The sequence below is a fragment of the Cynoglossus semilaevis genome, chromosome 3, assembly GCF_000523025.1.
Source record: "Cynoglossus semilaevis isolate Cse_v1.0 chromosome 3, Cse_v1.0, whole genome shotgun sequence".
In the NCBI taxonomy this organism is placed as follows: Eukaryota; Metazoa; Chordata; class Actinopteri; order Pleuronectiformes; family Cynoglossidae; genus Cynoglossus; species Cynoglossus semilaevis.
In genome coordinates, this window is record NC_024309.1 from 435515 (window position 1) to 454613 (window position 19099).

The following is a 19099-nucleotide window of genomic DNA, read 5'->3' on the forward strand; positions in this document are numbered from 1 at the left end:
CGTTTATCTTTTCTCCACGTTTTATTTCTATGTTTGTTTTTTTTTTTTTTGTTTTTTTTTTTTTTTTGTTGTTGTTGTTTTAATCTAGGACCCAATTTACGACATCGTAATGTGGTCCGGTGCAGTTCAAAAGTTTTCCAAAGCAGGTTTTGGAAGATTATTTTTTAACTTCTACACACATACCAGGGGCACAAACTTCAGCCATCACATTCTACTAAAATTTTAATTTTAAAATCTATGTATCTATCGATCTATCACTATTTAACATTTTTGGTTGAGCAGAGCCCCCCGGTGGACATTTGTGGCATCAACGCTACATGCCCTAAAAGTCTTTCTTAGTCACACAGGTGAGGAAAGTATGAGGGAGTGACGCATATAAACTGTAAATTGTGCTCTAAAACTAAACACTGAATTTTTCTGTATCACAGACATTTAATTTCATGTCTATAAAGAATTTCAGTCATCCAGGTCATGGTCAACACACGTTCATTTCATGATTTGTTTTGTCTGCAGTATTACAACTGTCTCTTATTTTAAGTTGTTTGTATAATTTAATTTGTCCTTTAATTTGCAATGTGGGATTGTTAGGATCAAAATCCCAAAAAAATATATTCTAAAAAAAAAAAGAATTTAGGCTTATTTTGGCTATTGTTTTATTTTCAATTTGGATGCTAATTTTTGTTAAACATTAGTTTTCTGACCATATCGCCTGTCACACAGTCTTGTCACTTTGCACTCTACATAATGTGCAAAATCAGACCGTACTTGACCGTACGCAACACGCCACCAAATTGTTGCTACAGGCTATAGTGATATCCCTGCAATTCCCTCTCATCGGTTTGTCTTGTCACTTTGCACTCTACATAATGTGCAAAATCAGACCGTACTTGACCGTACACAGCACACCACCAAACTGTTGCTACAGTACCCCTACAAAAGTCCAGAACGCGTCGGCGCGTCTAGTCTTTAACCAATTCAAAAGTAGTGTCCACTTGTCTTGCCCGCTCCCCTACACAAGGTGATCTCGGTCATTCTCTACCCTGGTTCCCATGTGGTGGAACAAACCACCACCGTCTGCTAAATGTATTATAAAATGTAATGTAAGGTAATAAGAGCTAGTTAAGACCAAATAAAACTTACATATATTAAAAAATTACCATTGAGATAATAAACAAAAAAATATGGACAGAAAACAATCCTTAAATAGGGAATTTGTTTTGGGGCAAATTACTTTTAATGATATACATTATATTTTTTTATAAAAGTATGTCACACTCGCAATTTCCCGTAATTTCACGGAAGGACACTTTTAAATAAAAGAACAAGAACATACTTAGTACTTACAATCAGTACTCTAAGTAGTGTATACACCAAGCGTGAGCAAACTAAGTCCGCTTTGTAATCCGGCCCGCCAAACTTGTCCAAATGATGTTATTAGTTTGCATTGTGATTATACTTCTGCCGTTTCCCTGCAATGCCCACATTCTCCCTACAGATAGAGAAGGCTAAAATCATTTAGCATTTTAGCCTAAATACATGACTATCAATTATCTGCTCCTGTCCCAGCCCCCTGTCAAATATTAGGACCAATTGTGGCCCACAAGTCAAAAAGTTTGCCCACGTCTGGTATACACGTATCCCATGTAAAGAAAATACCATTTAGATAATTGACATCATACATTGAAAGACAGAGCAAATACAGTAATGGGTGATTTGTTTAGTGTTTGGTGGGAAAATGTTTTCCATGGGTTGATGAAGCCGTGTCATGAATTTAAACGCCATGGGTTGATGAAGCCGTGTCATGAACACCACTGATTTAAACAAAAGAGGGCGCTGCTGTTTCTATTATCACATCAAGCTGTAATTTCTAATATTTGTTTTGATTCTACCTCATTATGTGCAATGTACACTACACCTAAACATTACAATACTATTTACATGGTTACATTTTTGACATTTTACAATGGGTCCTAATCATAGGTGGAATGTAACAAATTACGAATTCGGGAATAGGTCATTTTACTTTTACATAACTGCATTTTAAATCAAGTATTTTACTTCACAACATTTCGATAGCAATGATTTTCACCTAGCTTAGCATCCATTCTGATAGCTAACATTTCAGTGATTTCAGAGACTTTTTGAAACATAGTTAAAACAATTATCAAAGTGTTTTTTATAGTTTGCGCAAAACATTTAGACATGTTTCATTTACCACCTTTTACTTGATAACATATTGGCCTATCATTTGCAATCTGTGAGAAAATGAGTGAATGTTGATGCTAATGAGGCATATTACTATCCCTCCCATCACTACAGGGTGGCCTACACTAACACGTGGTAACATCGTAATCCAGGAGATCAGATTAATCTGACTTACGCTAGGGAGCCACAGTGACGAGCAAAAGAATTTTCCAAAAAAATTTGTAGCATACAACCATCAAATGTAAACAAAACCGTCTTCTGCGTATAGCGCAGCGGTTCTCCAATTTTTTTCCGTCATGCCCCCACTTGGGGACAGAAATGTTTTCACACACCCCCGCCCTCCGACCCACATGGACAGAAATGTTTTCACACACCCCCGTCCTCCGACCCACATCCTAGCGCATTGAAATACTATTGAGAACCTGAAAATATGTATATTTTTATCTGCACAAACCACTGTATCAGTTGCTGCCACCTAGTGACTGGAGGCTTGTTATTATTTAAGCATTACAGCAGTGGTATGTCCAGGGTGCCATATTCCATTGAAAGCCCCTCACAGCCCCCCAGCCCCCGGTACCTGTGACCTGTGGCGCCTGTGACCATGTAAATTTGTGTTAATACCATACGTTGGAACAAGACTTTCTTAATACATTTATCGGAGATAGCGTAACAACGAAAACTGCTTGTTTTTGACATGTAACAACGAAAAGACGTAGGTAAAGTAAGTCGTAAACTTTGGACCGTCTGTACTTGAGTACATCTAGTATAAGTAGTATATCTAAATATCGGCTTTTTAATGTGTATGTTAATGCATAGAATAATTTTGTTTTATGTGGGTGTTATTATAGAACAGTTTTTTTTTTGTGGGTTTACAATGGGTGTTATTATAGAACAGTTTTTTTTGTGGGTTTACAAGTACTGTACTATAGAGACCTGCATCTTGCATTTTGTCAGAATAACCATGACATCCCCTATACCTAGTGCAAAGTGCTTGTCATTGAATGGAGTTCCCTTGCTTCAGTGTTTAATGCAGTACTTCTCAAATAGTGGGGCGGGGCCCCCTGGGTTGCGCAGTGACGTGTAAGGGACTTCCAATGGAATATGGCATGCTGGACAACCAGTGTACCAATGCTGTAACGCATGAATGATAACAAGCCTTTAGTCACTAGGTGGCAGCAACCCACACAGTGGTTTGTACACTGTGTTTGAATGTGTTAAAGTGCAGTATGTTCACATGATAGTGACTTTCACAGGCGAAACGTGGGCGGCCAAGCCCACTGGCTCCAGGCGCCGGAACTGGTACAGACTACTGTCAAGACCACGGCGGATCCGGTGGAGCTTGTGGGCCACACAGGGGAGTAGCATCACCACCTTGCCCAGTATGACACACACGGGCAGGGCCAGGGCCACTACAAAGTTGGGCGGCAGGTAGAAACGGTACGCTTCCTCCTCAAACGCTCTCTTCCAGCCAAACAGAAGACCATGCAAGGTAGCAATTAGCAGCGCAATGTAGCCAAGATTGGACTGAAACAAAGACATAGACATATACAGTTGCTATCATTATACAAGTACAACATCTATATATATATATAGAGAGAGAGAGAGAGAGAGAGAGAGAGAGTATAATATACAGTATGTACCATCAAAGAGTAAATATGGATCAGTCCAGATAAATCAGTAAATGTGAAAGAAATTATCAGATAAAAGCAGTTTTAATATTTGACTAATCCAAATAAAGGAGTCACTAATATAAAAGAATTGTCAAAGAAATTATGATGGAAAATTTTTGTTAACTTTTTGTGATTTCTAGTCAGTTTAGAGCATTTGGACTTAGGAATCGGATCAGATTTTTTTTTTATGTTTGATCAAAAAAAAATTGACTAATACAGGACCGATACCAATTTTGAGTATTCGATTAAGCCATCCCTATAATAATTATTATTATAAAAAATAAAATTCACATCTTTGCTTGGAGGTTTTGTACAGGTGTTGGAGGTGTTAGAAATCCAAATATTGGGGAAATTCCAAGACTCTAAATATAATCTACAGGCCCACTGCTAAATTACTATACACTGGTTTTTTTTGTTGTTGTTTTTTTTAGTTTTCCAAAGCACAGAATGTTCAGGTCCTAGTTTGGACATTTAGAGTGGAGTACCTGAATGAAGCTGAACTCCCTCCAGTTTAGTGAGTTCTGAACGGAAGGAATGGAGGCGACAGCCAGGAGCGACAGAAGTCCCAGACTCATGATTCCAAAAGAGATGTACATCTCCCCCCTCCAGACCTCCTCCTCATTCCAGGCATTCTCTATGTTAGCATGGACCTAGCATAGACACAGCGGAAACACAACCCAATTAGACTGTCACTGCACAACACAGTTGATCGACATAACAATAAGAGAACAATTTCCGAGTTAAAAATTCCAATTTTTCCATATGCTCATTTGACCAGATTTTTCAGAACCTAATATATAAATATGTGTGTTATATGTGTTTTCCGGTCAAATGTGCATGATTCTTTTTTTATATATTATTTTAAACAAATATTATGCATGTTACCTATGAAAATACAGTAGGTGAACTGATAATTTTAAATTTAGTTATGGTCAGGTTAGTCCGGTGTTTTGAAATTTTGTTTTCGTTTTTTTTTTCACTAGATACGCTTACTGTTGATCAATTTAGACATAAAAAATACAATTTACTGTTGCCTTAGAAAGAAAAATAATATATATTTTTATTCTGAAATGCAAATTAAATATCAGGGTTTTTTTTATGCTGAGTTATTAAAGATCAGCATAGACATACTGTACACCAAAGTTGGAAACTCACTAACCTGTTGGTATGCAGTGTTAAGCAGCAGGTATCTGTCAGACCTGCGCAACGGGAGACAGAGGCTGTACAGAACGTGTACAGCAGCCAGGAAGAAGCTGAGGAGACCCATCTGTTTTCGGCTCTGCAGCCATCCCTCCAGCCAGTGTGGGAAACGCCTGTATTTGGTACCATAGTAGAGCTGGTAGGCAGCTGCCATCTGGCCTGCCAGGTACACCAGGGCCAGAAGAGTGATTGCTACTGTGGGCAATGTCCGGTTTACCATATCAATGGGAATTTTGTAGAAGTCACTCTGCTTGTTTTTGACATATGGGTGTATGATATCTCGCACAAAAGAATATATAAAAAAAAAAATGGAAAGGGCCACAGCAGTAAGTACAGGGCCTCTCCATCCGGGGAACAGCTGTATGGGTATGTTCTCAATGTCCCGCGAAGAGCACAGGGAACCCATGTCAACGGGCAAGAAGCTAAGCTGGCGAGCTAATTCCATAATATTCTGTCGTGCCTCCATGGAGTCGCTGCAGATGAACACCTGCACAGAAGCGGAGCAAATGAGTTTTTAGAAAATACACATACAGTTGATCAGAAAATGATCAGAAAATCAGAAAACATCATAAAAGTCATACAAGGGTTGGCTCAATACTACATTTTACAACATATATCAGTACGCATATTCAAATTTGTATACTTCTAAATACCGAGTATCGGAACTGATTCATTCTGAAATGCAAATTAAATATCAGGGGTTTTTTTATACTGAGTTATTAAAGATCAGCACAGACATACACCAAAGTTGGAAACTCACTAACCTGTTGGTATGCAGTGTTAAGCAGCAGGTATCTGTCAGACCTGCGCAACGGGAGACAGAGGCTGTACAGAACGTGTACAGCAGCCAGGAAGAAGCTGAGGAGACCCATCTGTTTTCGGCTCTGCAGCCATCCCTCCAGCCAGTGTGGGAAACGCCTGTATTTGGTACCATAGTAGAGCTGGTAGGCAGCTGCCATCTGGCCTGCCAGGTACACCAGGGCCAGAAGAGTGATTGCTACTGTGGGCAATGTCCGGTTTACCATATCAATGGGAATTTTGTAGAAGTCACTCTGCTTGTTTTTGACATATGGGTGTATGATATCTCGCACAAAAGAATATATAAAAAAAAAAATGGAAAGGGCCACAGCAGTAAGTACAGGGCCTCTCCATCCGGGGAACAGCTGTATGGGTATGTTCTCAATGTCCCGCGAAGAGCACAGGGAACCCATGTCAACGGGCAAGAAGCTAAGCTGGCGAGCTAATTCCATAATATTCTGTCGTGCCTCCATGGAGTCGCTGCAGATGAACACCTGCACAGAAGCGGAGCAAATGAGTTTTTAGAAAATACACATACAATTGATCAGAAAATGATCAGAAAATCAGAAAACATCATAAAAGTCATACAAGGGTTGTCTCAATACTACATTTTACAACATATATGAGTACGCATATTCAAATTTGTATACTTTTAAATACCGAGTATCGGAACTGATTGTTTGATTTGATTTAGGGAACTGTTGGTTTCTTTGTGAAGGCTTTTTTTAATGGCTGTTTCTCAGGTTTAATCATGGTTTTTCATGTCAAAGATGATTTCATCTGTGTTAAAACTAAAGACCGTGTGATGAACTGTATTTTATTTCTTTGTCTCTATAATTCAGCTGTTTTTTTTTTTTTATGACTCAAGGACATAAAGTCTAAACTGGTGGTTCTCAAAATGGGGGGCGGGCCCTATCTGGGGGTGTGAAAAAGAAGGGTTTAGCAAGGAAAATTAATTTTAACTTCAGTATTTTCTTTTTCCTGTCACAATGGAAAAAAATCAACTACAGTGGTCCCTCTCTATATCGCGGTTCCCCTTTCCACCCCCTCAGTTCCACCAAGTTTTCTTTTTTTTTTTTATCCGTTCCGCGATATTTTCGCTAAATCGCGGTATTATATTGTAATGTTTTTTAAAAAAATTCCAATATTATCATTATTTTCGTGATAAAAACATTTGCTAACCTAAAAAAATAAATAGTACAATATAGCAAAAAATAGCTGGTAGCTTTGTTTACCTAGCTAGATCTTTTTATGTTAGCTAGATCTAACATAGCATTGTGTTCCTCACGCTGATTGGCTCATGCATCGTAGCATCTCTCAGCGTTTCCCCTTGTCCGCCGCTCGTTTACTTTGCTCTGCGCCATTACACGTTTAGTACGTTACTGCAAAGTTTGTGTTCTTGTGTTTTGTGAAAGTTGACCCTAATTTAACGCCCTACAACGTCTCCTAAACACTCTCATCATCTTCTCCGGCTTCTGTTACGAAGCCCAAACGAAGATGCTGACATAGATGACAGTTAACAGCCTTTATTTTTTCTTCTTCCTCTCTTCTCTTTCTCTCTCCTTGGTCCCGGCTTGAGTACTCGATTTGCGCTCAAGATAATGTGGCAATGTTTCAAAACAATAGGTCATTCAGACTCTGATACTAACAGAATAAAGTCTGAAAGATGTTTTATTTATGTAATGCAGTGTTTCCCAACAACTGAGCCACTAGTAAACCGCGACGGATCGTCATAAGTGCTGTGGAAAACTGTCAAATTTCACTTAATTGGAAAACTATTTCAACAAATAATTTGTCTTCATCCATCTATGCAACAGTGACAGGTAGAAAAATTAGGTACACTTCCACTAGATAGCAGCTGATGGCTAGTGGAACGAAACAAAGTAATAAAACCTGTTAAAGATCTTCTTGTTTGTTTTCTTCAATTCCTGTGAGTATATGAGCATTGTGTTCAATTGAACAGGCTCAGATTTAAGTAATTAAACTGTGATTAAATTGTGATTAACTGTGATTAAACATATACCCTTTGGGGCATTTTTGTTCGGTAATTTGTCATGTGGTATTTTTTTTTTCTTCTACTGTAAAATATGTGCCTGGGCTCAGAAAAAGTTGGGAAACACTGCCTTAACCCAGTGAGAACCCAGTGGTTCTCAGTTTAATTTTGTCGTTGCTGCCACCTAGTGACGAGGAGGCTTGTTATCATTCAAACATAACAGCAGTTGTACACATACTCGATTTGGAGAACTTGTACAAAATGTTAGCCAATAGCATAGGGGGCTGAAAAGACTACACATCATATCATGTGCAATTATCTTGCTCTCTTTTGTTGAAGTATACCTGTGTACCTGCATCTTTGGGAGTGTTTTGCTGCATGGACCAGGCTGAGATGACATTAAAGCCCTTGACCACAATGGACTCTGGCAGCAATGAAGCCAGATATTCAGCATTTGACTGCGGATACTGGTTCATCCTTCTGTTGTTGCTTACATCCACCAGGATCTTTCCTGCAACACATATCCAAGATATTTTTCTTTCATCAGAGGAAATACACATCTGTTGAATGTTCATAAGATTCATGAAAAAAAAAATGACACACAAAATGACTACTTCCAATACATTCTCCTCTGGTAAGATACCATGTCTTTTAAACATAGAGTTTAGTTGTAGGCAACTGGACTTCTTCTTAGAGCTTGAATGACGTTTTGTTCCTCTACTGAGGAACGTCATCAGTTTGTCGGTTTGACACGTGACATATATAACTGCTCATCACCATCAGAAGCAGTCACCTGTCTCTATGAAGGTGTGACTCTCATAGTGACTCGTCACACCTTGACATGCGACTCATTTGTCAAGTGGAGAAGGGAGTGGTCTAGAGAAGTATAACTACAATGGAATGGATACAATGGATAATCCGTTCCACCGAGCTCATAACTCTCTTAGGCTCATCACTATTATGAAGAATTATGCACAAAATAGAGAGAAACTCACGTAGATAATGCAATAACACAATACGGAAGACCTTGGGGGAGATGCGTACGGAAAAACGCGTCGACAAAGACGTGAAGTGAAAGGCAGCGTGGGCTGCTGCGAGTGCTTGGCCACCTAATGTCGGTGTCTGTAAGCCTAATGTCGTTCGTATCGCAAATCTTTATTCGTATCTCAAAATTTGCACAAATTTGCTCCAAGGCTTGCTCGTATCTCGGAATACTCGTATGGGATGCTCATATCTGTATTAGGATTCCCTCTTCATCAACCGCACAAATTTGCTCCAAGGCTACCCTAACCCTAACCTTAACCCTAACCCTCAGTTTTTTTCAAGCTAAAAAAATATCACATAACTTCTAAGATGTCTATGCTGAGGCAGTAGTGGCTAAGGAAGCAGACTTGGCTCCAGAAGGTTTCAGGTTCAAGTCCACCAGCTGCCAAGCTGCCACTGAGGTGCTCTGAGCATGGCACCATCCTCACACGACTGAAAGACTGAATTCATCTTATCTTAGGTAAACTCAATACCAGTCCCAGCTGGTCTTAAAAGGATCCCAGAGCCAGAAGCTTCTAGAAGCAATAATAGCAGCTAATTTTGTTGTTGTGAAACTGAACATTCCAATATGAAATACTTGTCTACCAATCTACACCAAAGGTTTGCTAATAAACTACAAGGACAATAGAACAACTAGGTCTACTGCGTGTTTCATTCTTTACAAACTAGCAGTATTTTGCTTGTCTACCAATCTACACCAAAGGTTTGGCTAATAAACTACAAGAACAATAGAACAAATAGGTCTAGTGCGTGTTGAATTCTTTACAAACTAGCTATATTTTGTGATTTGGTTCTAAAATAAATCCTGAAAAATGTGTCAGCTTCACTGTGTGATTTCTTGTTGCTGTTGGCCATTCTCTACCTTTTAATAGATGTTTGAGGTCCCAAAGGACAGAGTAGTGCTCTCGGCGGATTGCCAGGAACACAATACTGGCCTTTCCCACGGCATCTTCATGGTGTGTAACATCTACCACATGTGGAAAAAACTGGGCTGTTAGATCGGGATTGCGGCTGCCCACCGCAACATGAAAACCATGACGAAGCAGGCGGATGGTGAGGCACTTCGAAAAGTCACCCGATCCCAGGATAGCTACTGTCGGCTGAGTAGCTGGACAAACACTGTCAGAGTCTCCCAGCACGGTCTTCACGCCACTGGGAAGAAAAGTGGTCTTAGCGTGATTTTGAAGGTGGTGGGAAAACGACGGGGAAGGTGTGAGAGCGACGTGCTTCCTGCAACCCGTCATAGAGATGGAGTCCATCCTGCCACACTCTCTCTCTTCTCTATGTGAAAAGAAAACAACAGCAATCGTTCAATTTAACATCAGGACCACGTTTTAGATTTAGACTTTTTTGCGTTTATACGACAGGCTGTGAATAAATAACAAGTTACATTAGACCAAAACACTAAAGTCCAATAAGACAAACCTATTTTCTGCGCTGTGTTACGCAAAGGGTATATGATGAAAATCCTCAAGTTCATTTTAGTACCTATTTAAGACTTTTCAAGACCTTCCACAAAAAGTTTAAGATTGCCATTTTCTTCTTGTTTGAAATGAACAATAAGCCTGCAACAGGCTTCAGTTATTTTTCATATCAGGCATTGGCAACCATCATCATCGCCATCATCTTCGTCCACTTATCTAGTTATCGAGTGACCGCACTACTCCAACCATATGTGCCAAAACATACATTTTCTAGGGATGCGCCAATATTGTCCAATTCCGATCTCAACCGATGCCGATAAAGGCCTGGTAATATTTATTTATTTATCTGTACAAACCACAGTATGACATCAGCATTCTGCACACAATCTCCTAAATATTAAAATCGATTGATTAAATGAATTGCTCTGAAATACTGTATGTAATCGTGCTGTCATTCCAGACTTTGTTTTTTTTTTTTGTATGCATGTGTTAATTTTGACTTTTATCTCAGACATTAGCACGACCTAAAAGAAACAGCTACTGCAGTGAAAGAAAACAAACATCTTTCCGCTGACTTTGACGGCCATAAGAGTGGTTTGAATTTCACCCCACGCCTGAGTATCCATTACAATCAGACTACATGCTAATGGACTCTTCAACCATTACAATCAGACTCTCTTCTGTAATTGTTGCAAGATTACAATCAGACTCTCTTCTGTAATTGCAAAAATATTTAGACCCGGATACGGAGGCCCACCCATAAGTTGAGCTGGTAGTGTTTGAGGCACATGGTTCTGTGCTTAGATTTACAAGAGCTTTTCAAGCATTTTTTTTTTTTGGAATTTTCATGAGCAACTTAATCTAAAATTGAAAAATGTATTAATATTGTGTTCTCATTTGTAGTCTGTAAGTTGTACTGTTCATACGTATAGTATGTATAAAGGCTTTTTTGTCAACTTTTTAGACCCCTGAAACCTGTTGAGACAGGGATAGGTAAATGTTTTTAGCTCACAGGCCAAAACAAGGTTCAAATTTTAACTGGCGGGCCAGTTCTTTATCGGTTGGGTGTAGAATGCGGATGATAATTTGGCACATTTGGTGTCTGCTGCCATTTTGTGGCGTCAACAAAAATGACAATTGATACATTGTAATGCATACAACAAAATGGCTGACATCAATTGTTACCATACCTTGTACCAGTATTTGGTGGGCCAGATTAGATTAGATCTCTAATCCACAACTCTCCAAAAATGTTTTGTACATGTTTTCAACATTAAAGATGTATTTTTTGGATGTAAAGAATTGTCTTCAACCAGTTACTTTTCAAAATAAAACATGTTTCACACTGGTTATCAATAAAATTAATGTTATTCTTTTTTTATCCAGCAAACCAAACAACCTACCTTATGGTTAGACATTTTGAAACTTTTTGAGTGAGAATTGTCCTAAAATTGAACAGGGAGGGTGGGGTCAGGAGCAGATAGATGGAGCTTTCCTGTTAACTAAGATATATGACACGTAAACGTTATGCATGAAGGCTAAAATGCTAAATTGCTTTCATCATTTTCGAGCCGTCTAATAGGGAAACGTGGGTATTGCAGTTAAAAGGCAGAAGTACAATGATATTATTACATTACATTCGTGGTCTGGATAAAAAGGTGAACGGGCCGCATCTGGCCCCCTGGCCTTAGTTTGCCCACAGTTGTGGCATGTAGTGTGAAAGTAATGCAAAATTCTGACTTGTAAATTTGTAAAAACAAATTAGATGAATTAAAGATATGTAATGTGTCAGACTAGTCTACTGTAGGCTAAGTTCTTTGACACCACTGTTTATAACCGATGTTCCTAGGAATAAATGTGTCTTGAGTGTGTGTGTGTGTGCTAATTAGAGGGTGTCTTGTCATAATAACCTTTGCAGACACGAAGCATCCATAAGGACACACTGAGAATGGCGAGAAACCGTGAGAATGTAAGCGTGTCTTGTTCTGTAGTGCAGCTCTTTTTTGGAGACACGACGCACGATGCTAACACGCTAACAGATAAATATCCACATATCCACACGAGAACACGTCAGTGAATCTGACGCTATGTTTACCCACCTTCACGCGGTCGTCACGGCAAAGACTAATGGGCAATTTCAGCCATTCATAACTCTGACGCTGATGCGACTGCTGGTGCTCATCCTTCGTCGTCCCAGCATGTTGCGTTCACTTGCTCTCGGACGACAAGATTCCATATGTAAACGTCATGTCATGACGCCATAACCCTATAGTTTATTTCATAAAGAAATCAAAGTGCCTTACTGTTCATCAAAACTAACATTTGCAATAATCAATAGATGAGTTAAATGATAGGTTTTAAATTAGCAATGTACAAATTATTATTTATTTAATTTAAATACAGTAGGTTTTCCACCAGATGTGGAATTTACATTTAACCTTAACATGCATTCATATTTATTTATTAAATAATATTTATTATAATAAATGTATCTTCTTAATATGCATACAGAGAAGCATGTGAAGGTCGTGTAGAAAATGTATGAGGATGTTGGAGGTGGAGTTGCCATAAAGAGATACGAAAAAGCCTCTTTATTCGTGAATCTAATCATGAAGTTTAACTTTAAAAGATGCTCCACGTTTTCTATTCTAACACATCATCTACATTTATGATCTTAATCTTATATATTTTTTTCCTTATCTCAATGTGACCGTAATGATGCGTATTTTGTATATGTATACAGCCTTCACACAAAAAACAACGAGTATTGGACTCAGTATTTTGTCTTAAACCTGGCAGAATTTCGCATTCGCGCTGTCGTATTTGCTATGGGCCTCCTGGTCCACCGTAGTTTCTGTATCTTTGCTTCTGTGTACAGTGGTGAGCTGAAGTGCCTGGCTGCTGTTGTGGATGTATTTGTAAAGACATCTAGTGATGTCTCTGGTAGGAGTTGCGTTGGCCGTTCTGGTTGTTTGTTTGACATTTATCTTGCGGTTATATATAGTATTGAGGGCCGGCGCAAAACATAAGCCTGGAGCTAAGGGTTCTGTTTCTGTTGTTGTCGTTGCTGGCTCAGGTAAATGTTTTGGTACCTAAACGCTCGTGTGTAGGATTAAAACCAGTTTGCGTGACGTGAAGGACCCAGAACTACCCTTAATTTACTCAATACCGTTGCTGTCAAGTAATGCTAAAGAGATACAGAGTTGGGAAAGCAAAACCGAAAGATAACGACAGAAGTAGCAGTTAGCTTTAGCGGGAGACAATGTTTACTGCTCACTTGATTTTACAATCGTCAGCAAGTACACTGCTTTATATACTGTATACATTACAGTATATGTTGAGGCACTGAGTAAATGCATGTAGCTCTATAACACGATAGATAGATAGATAGATAGATAGATAGATAGATAGATAGATAGATAGATAGATAGATAGATAGATAGAAAGATCAAAACAAACAAACAACTTTATTTATCCCCCGAAGTTCCCTTCTGGCAGAAAAGGATAGTACATTTAATAATAATTATCTGTGAAAGGAGTAAAGAAATATTATGAAAAGTCAAAGTAGTAAAAAAAAGTCTGCTAACCACAGTTTTGAAACCGTTTCTGGAATTCTTCACTTACTTGCTAACAATCTCATTGGTTTCCACCACTGTGACCAGCATGACTGCTGAGGATTGAACCTGAGATAGAACATTAAAAATATCTTTTTGAAATGCTTATAAATTAAGGCTACAATGTACTACTACCGCATCTACGTCACTGCATGTTTAGAGTTATCCAACAGGTTTTTTTTGTTGTTGTTGTTTTTTTTTTTTAATCAAAAGGTTGACGTTACTTTGTGTCACAGGCGGTCATACCACAGAGATACTGCGACTGGTGGAGTCCCTGTCAGGAACCTATTCTCCTCGACACTATGTAATTGCAGACACAGACAAGATGAGTGAGGAGAAAATCCTGACATTTGAAAAATCCAGAGCATGCTCCGGGCCAAACTCACAGGTATAACGTTCATCTTAAAATAATAATAATAATTCATTCATTTTGCCGTATTTAAGATACATTAGGAAGGAAGTTTGAGACCACATACAGTATGTTTTGTCCAGGTGGTATCATCACAGTCTAAGCTTGAATTAGTCAAACCAATGTAATTTTGTTTTATCTAATTTTGAACTACTTCTTATTAATAATTATATATTTTCATTTTTATTGAATAATAATTGTCAATTAGAATACTACTCACCAATAACTTTCAGAAGGCATTGATAAGTTGTGTACATTTTTTCCAGTAGTGTAGCGTTTAACACGCCTGCTTCATGCTTGATCATTTTAATCCTACTCTGTAAGTCGCTTTGGATAAAAGCCTCTGTTAAATGCATAAATGTAAAAGTAAATTTGTTGTTATCCCAGAAAGTAAAAAAAAAATCTGTGAGCATCAAAGTTGTTAAATGGCCAGTATTTGTGTTTTATAAGGTTAAAAAAAGGCATACAAAATATATGAAAATTGACTAAAAATTATTCTATCAAATCAAAAATTCTGCTACCGCCCATCACTACCTTGCTGTCATTTGTTTGCAGAGACAATAGGAACCTCAGGTTTCTTTTTGTCGCACCTCTAATTGAGATATTCGTTTTCCACAGTTTACCATCTGTCGGATTCCACGAAGCCGGGAAGTGCATCAGTCCTGGAGTTCCTCTGTGGCCAGTACTCTGAAGGCCATGCAGTACTCACTCCCTCTGATGTTTAGAGTCAGACCTGACTTGGTAAGTACAGTGGAGTTGGACTGGGTCTCAAACTCTTGAACCACCCAAATTTGACCCATAACTAGCTGTGAATAATGATTTACCTTTGCTTGTTGAAGATTCTTTTAAATTTATTTTCAATTGTATTATTTGGTCATTCATTAATTATACTAATTTGCATTGTTTTGTTATACAGTATTTATATATTAGGGATGCAATGATGCTCAAAATTCACAGTTCCTTTTGGTATTATACTACTTAAATTGTTTGCATTTTTTTTCTATAAAAAAGAGAAATCACCATGCCAATTTAACCATTTGAAATTTGACATTTGTTTTAATTCATCAGTAAATGTTTTAATTTCAACTAAATGTATCTGATGCAGCTATACCTGCGTTGTCTGCTGTCCATAAATCCCATCTTCTGTCGAGCATTCTTAGCAGCAGCATATACGTATATTAAAAAGAAATAGCCCACTAAAAAAAGCTTATTCAGTAATAATAAATAGAGGTATCAAAACAAAATCCTCAATAAACATGACCCGTGGTTCGTTCCTTATAGAAGAAGGGACCTCCTTCAAGATTTTGTTTAAGGAGGCATGCCCAGGGACCCGTAACACAACCTGTTTCTCCTCACATTTGACTTCTAAGTGTGAGTGACCTCAGTAAAATCTGTTCAGTGGATAATATATAGCATATATTATCCACAGTTCAATACAGATACATGTATTGTTGCGCCCCAATATATATATATATATATATATATATATAAATACATATATATATATACAATACATATATATATATATATGTATATATATATATATATTTATTTATATATATTGGGGCGCAACAATACATGTATCTGTATTGAACTGTGGATAATATATGCTATATATTATCCACTGAACAGATTTTACTGAGGTCACTCACACTTAGAAGTCAAATGTGAGGAGAAACAGGTTGTGTTACGGGTCCTGAGAACAGCACAAACAAAGAAAGTTTGTTTTTTTTCCCCCTTCCCACGTGTTGTTGTTTTAGGTGCTGTGTAACGGCCCTGGGACTTGTGTTCCTGTGTGTGCTGCAGGACTCCTCCTTGGACTTCTTGGAATAAAGAAGGTTCTTCTCGTTTATGTTGAAAGTATTTGCCGAGTACAGACACTGTCGCTGACGGGCAAGATTCTGTACCCATTGTCAGACTTTTTCTTTGTGCAGTGGTCTTCCCTAAAGGACAGATATCCCAAATCCCTTTTCCTTGGAAGAATAGTGTAAAAAAAAAAAGTCACACAGTAATTACTGCTGTACTCATATTGAATGTATTTTAATAAAGCATTGTGGAACCAGGACCATAAAATAAGAAATGTCTTCCTTGGTGTAGTTCTTCATGATAGTCCTTGATGGCACAGCATGGGTGCTTGGTAAACCACTATGCCTCTGAATAAGGAAATATGCAAAAGCAGTGGTACCCAAAGTAGGGGAGGGGACCTCCAATAGGGGTAGAGAAGCTTTCAGTTTTGATATTTTTGTTTAGTTCTGTCATCCGGGGAAAGATGAAATGTGTTAAAGTAAGGGTATTCAACAGTAGTCCTATTTCCAAATGTTGGGGAACCACTGTGTTAAGGGTGAAGCCTGGTAAATGAATTAAGAAACTAGTAGCATTTATTCAACAGGATGTGACGCTGCCTGTTCCATAAATATGTATTTATTTATTTATTTATTTTTTTGGAATCGATTTAGCATCTGCTTTTATGAATGGTCGTTATTAACATTCCAAAGTCTACCATTACCTTAGTGGGTAGGCCAAACTTAACTTCCTTAACCACTAGGCCACAACTGCCCCACTTTATCGTTGTTGTGGTTGATATCGGAAATTAAGTATTTGGACAATATCAGCATATTGGTTATGGACAAATTGTTAATATCGAACATCCCAACTGTATAGATTTAACTGACTTGACTCACGCTATATTTGATTTGCAAACAATAATAAACCAAACCTCACCTAGTTCATGGTACATCTGCAAAGCCGTATTTGATCAAGTTGGGATTGTATCAAAAAGGTAATCTTTTGGAGGGGTCCACACAACGTTGTCTTCGTTTTAGCATAGAGAATACAATCGTCTTCTGTGTATGGTGGAGTTTGTTAAAGTACTGACTAATGCATTACAGCCACAACATGGTTGAAAGCTGAATTAGAACTGAGCTTTTCATGGATAACATATCTTTGGTGTCTTTAGTTGATAACCTATGCACACAGGTGCAAAACTGAAATTAGTTTTGTGGCCGTCTCGATTGTCTAAGTTTGGGTTGTGACCCTATGTTTAAGAATCACTGGTTTAGAGGTAATTCATAAATAAAGGATATCCTCCTGAGGATACCATTGTTCATGTGTCTGTTTATCCTCCAACACTTTAATCTTTCAGGATGGCGGGGGAGCTGGAGCAAATCTCATCAGTAACTGGGCTAGAGCAGGATAAACCCTGGACTGTTCCCCAGTTTATCACAGGGCCGCAAACATTTACTCTCATATTTGTTTCACTGGTCAACTTTAAGTGTCCGGTTAACCTAATTCTCAATACAGTTAACCGGGGGAAAACCTTACACATCATGCAAACATATTCAAGAAGAAAAGACAAAACCCAGCAGAAATCTATAAACAGTCATTGACATCAGCACTGATTACAACCCTGTGAAAACCAATCCCACTGGTAAGGTCACCTTTACAGAACAGTGGACACATGCCAATGGTTCTCAATCTTCCATTCTTCAGAAGCAGGAAACTTCTGGTGTAGCCTGAAATGTATGATATCAAAATGGGGTCACAATTTAAAAAATGTTAAATGAAAAAACACTGAATATGACTAGTAGTTAGAATAGATACCTGTCAGGAGTTGGTTTGGGGATTTCCCCTATACATTCAGAAGTACTGTTAGATCCCAACTAGCATGTAGCATTGGGCAGATCATCTGTCAGTGGCAACAAAGACAGGGTCAAAAACGGGCAGTGGATATAAAGTCAAGTCAACTCAGACCTAATTTACCAGCAACAAGATACTTTAATATCTACTCTACAATACATGTGCTATACAAGGGTGACCAAATATTTGTTGGATTTTTCTGGACAAATACCGTAGGAAAAGGACACTCAACTAAAATAATTATTTTGTTTTGTTTTTTTCCAAATCATAAATGGTGGCACTCGCCGATCGTTGCATAGTCTAGCGGCCAGAATACCTGGCTTGCAATAAAGTTAATTTACCTCCTGTGGAAGCCCGTGCCTCGCAAAGACTCACACTTTAAATTTTTATAACAATAATATAAAATGTTTTCTTAATTATTATTTTATAACATCAATATATATGTTTTGATGTTTAGATGGGGGGATTTTAATTTAAATAATTATTAGTATATTTCTGGGGGCCGGAATGAATTAATTGGTTTTTAGTTATTTTTAATTGGGAAATGCAATCTGGATACGAGTGGATCGACACACGAGTGCTGTTGTGGAATGGATTAAACTCTTATCTCAGGCCCCACTGTAAATCAGTCTTTTTTCACTGTGAGGTCTTGATGTTGTCTTTCTTCTAATCGCTGAAAAAACAAAATGCTAACTGGTCCGGAGGCGTATGCATTGATACTATAATCTATAAATCAATTCTTCTAATTTAACTAATGATTAATGATTAAGGTTTTGCACTACATAGATTCCTATTTGCAATTTGGTTGATACCTTTGCTTACTTTTAGGATGCTGAAAGCAATACCAATACTAAATAGTAAGACACATGACACACGATGACATCGTGTGTAGAGTAGAGTAGGGCTTTATTCATCCCCCTTGGGGGAAACATACTAGATGATGTGGTGTGGTGATGACGATGAAGCCATGATTATAACTTTGACCGAACTTTTACTTTGTTTCACAACGTACAGTATGCATAAAGGAAAGTGAACGACTTGTCATTGTGTCACAGCACACAACGAAATGTGTGTTCTGCATTTAATTCATCACCAAAGTGAACGGT

At 38.1% G+C, this 19099-nt stretch overlaps 2 protein-coding genes across 3 annotated transcripts; one reads left to right on the plus strand and one right to left on the minus strand.

Moving 5' to 3' along the window:
* Positions 1–3086: 3086 nt before the first annotated feature.
* On the minus strand, positions 3087–12570 carry steap2 (STEAP family member 2, metalloreductase). The gene is made up of 6 exons (XM_008307375.3): positions 12434–12570; positions 9773–10191; positions 8211–8377; positions 5840–6367; positions 4361–4525; positions 3087–3729 (listed from the first exon to the last, which is right to left on the minus strand). Exons 2-6 carry the CDS (start codon positions 10167–10169, stop codon positions 3436–3438), a joined length of 1551 nt encoding a protein of 516 aa, XP_008305597.1. The 5' UTR covers positions 10170–10191; positions 12434–12570; the 3' UTR covers positions 3087–3435.
* Positions 12571–13147: 577 nt separating this feature from the next.
* alg14 (ALG14 UDP-N-acetylglucosaminyltransferase subunit) lies at positions 13148–16433 on the plus strand. Of its 2 annotated transcripts, none has more exons than XM_025054660.1 (4): positions 13148–13277; positions 14185–14336; positions 14976–15098; positions 16118–16433. In XM_025054660.1, exons 1-4 carry the CDS (start codon positions 13163–13165, stop codon positions 16346–16348), a joined length of 621 nt encoding a protein of 206 aa, XP_024910428.1. In that variant the 5' UTR covers positions 13148–13162; the 3' UTR covers positions 16349–16433. The 2 variants fall into 2 exon arrangements, with proteins under 2 accessions (XP_024910428.1, XP_008305595.1); XM_008307373.3 differs by having other exon boundaries at positions 13177–13410.
* Positions 16434–19099: the final 2666 nt, after the last annotated feature.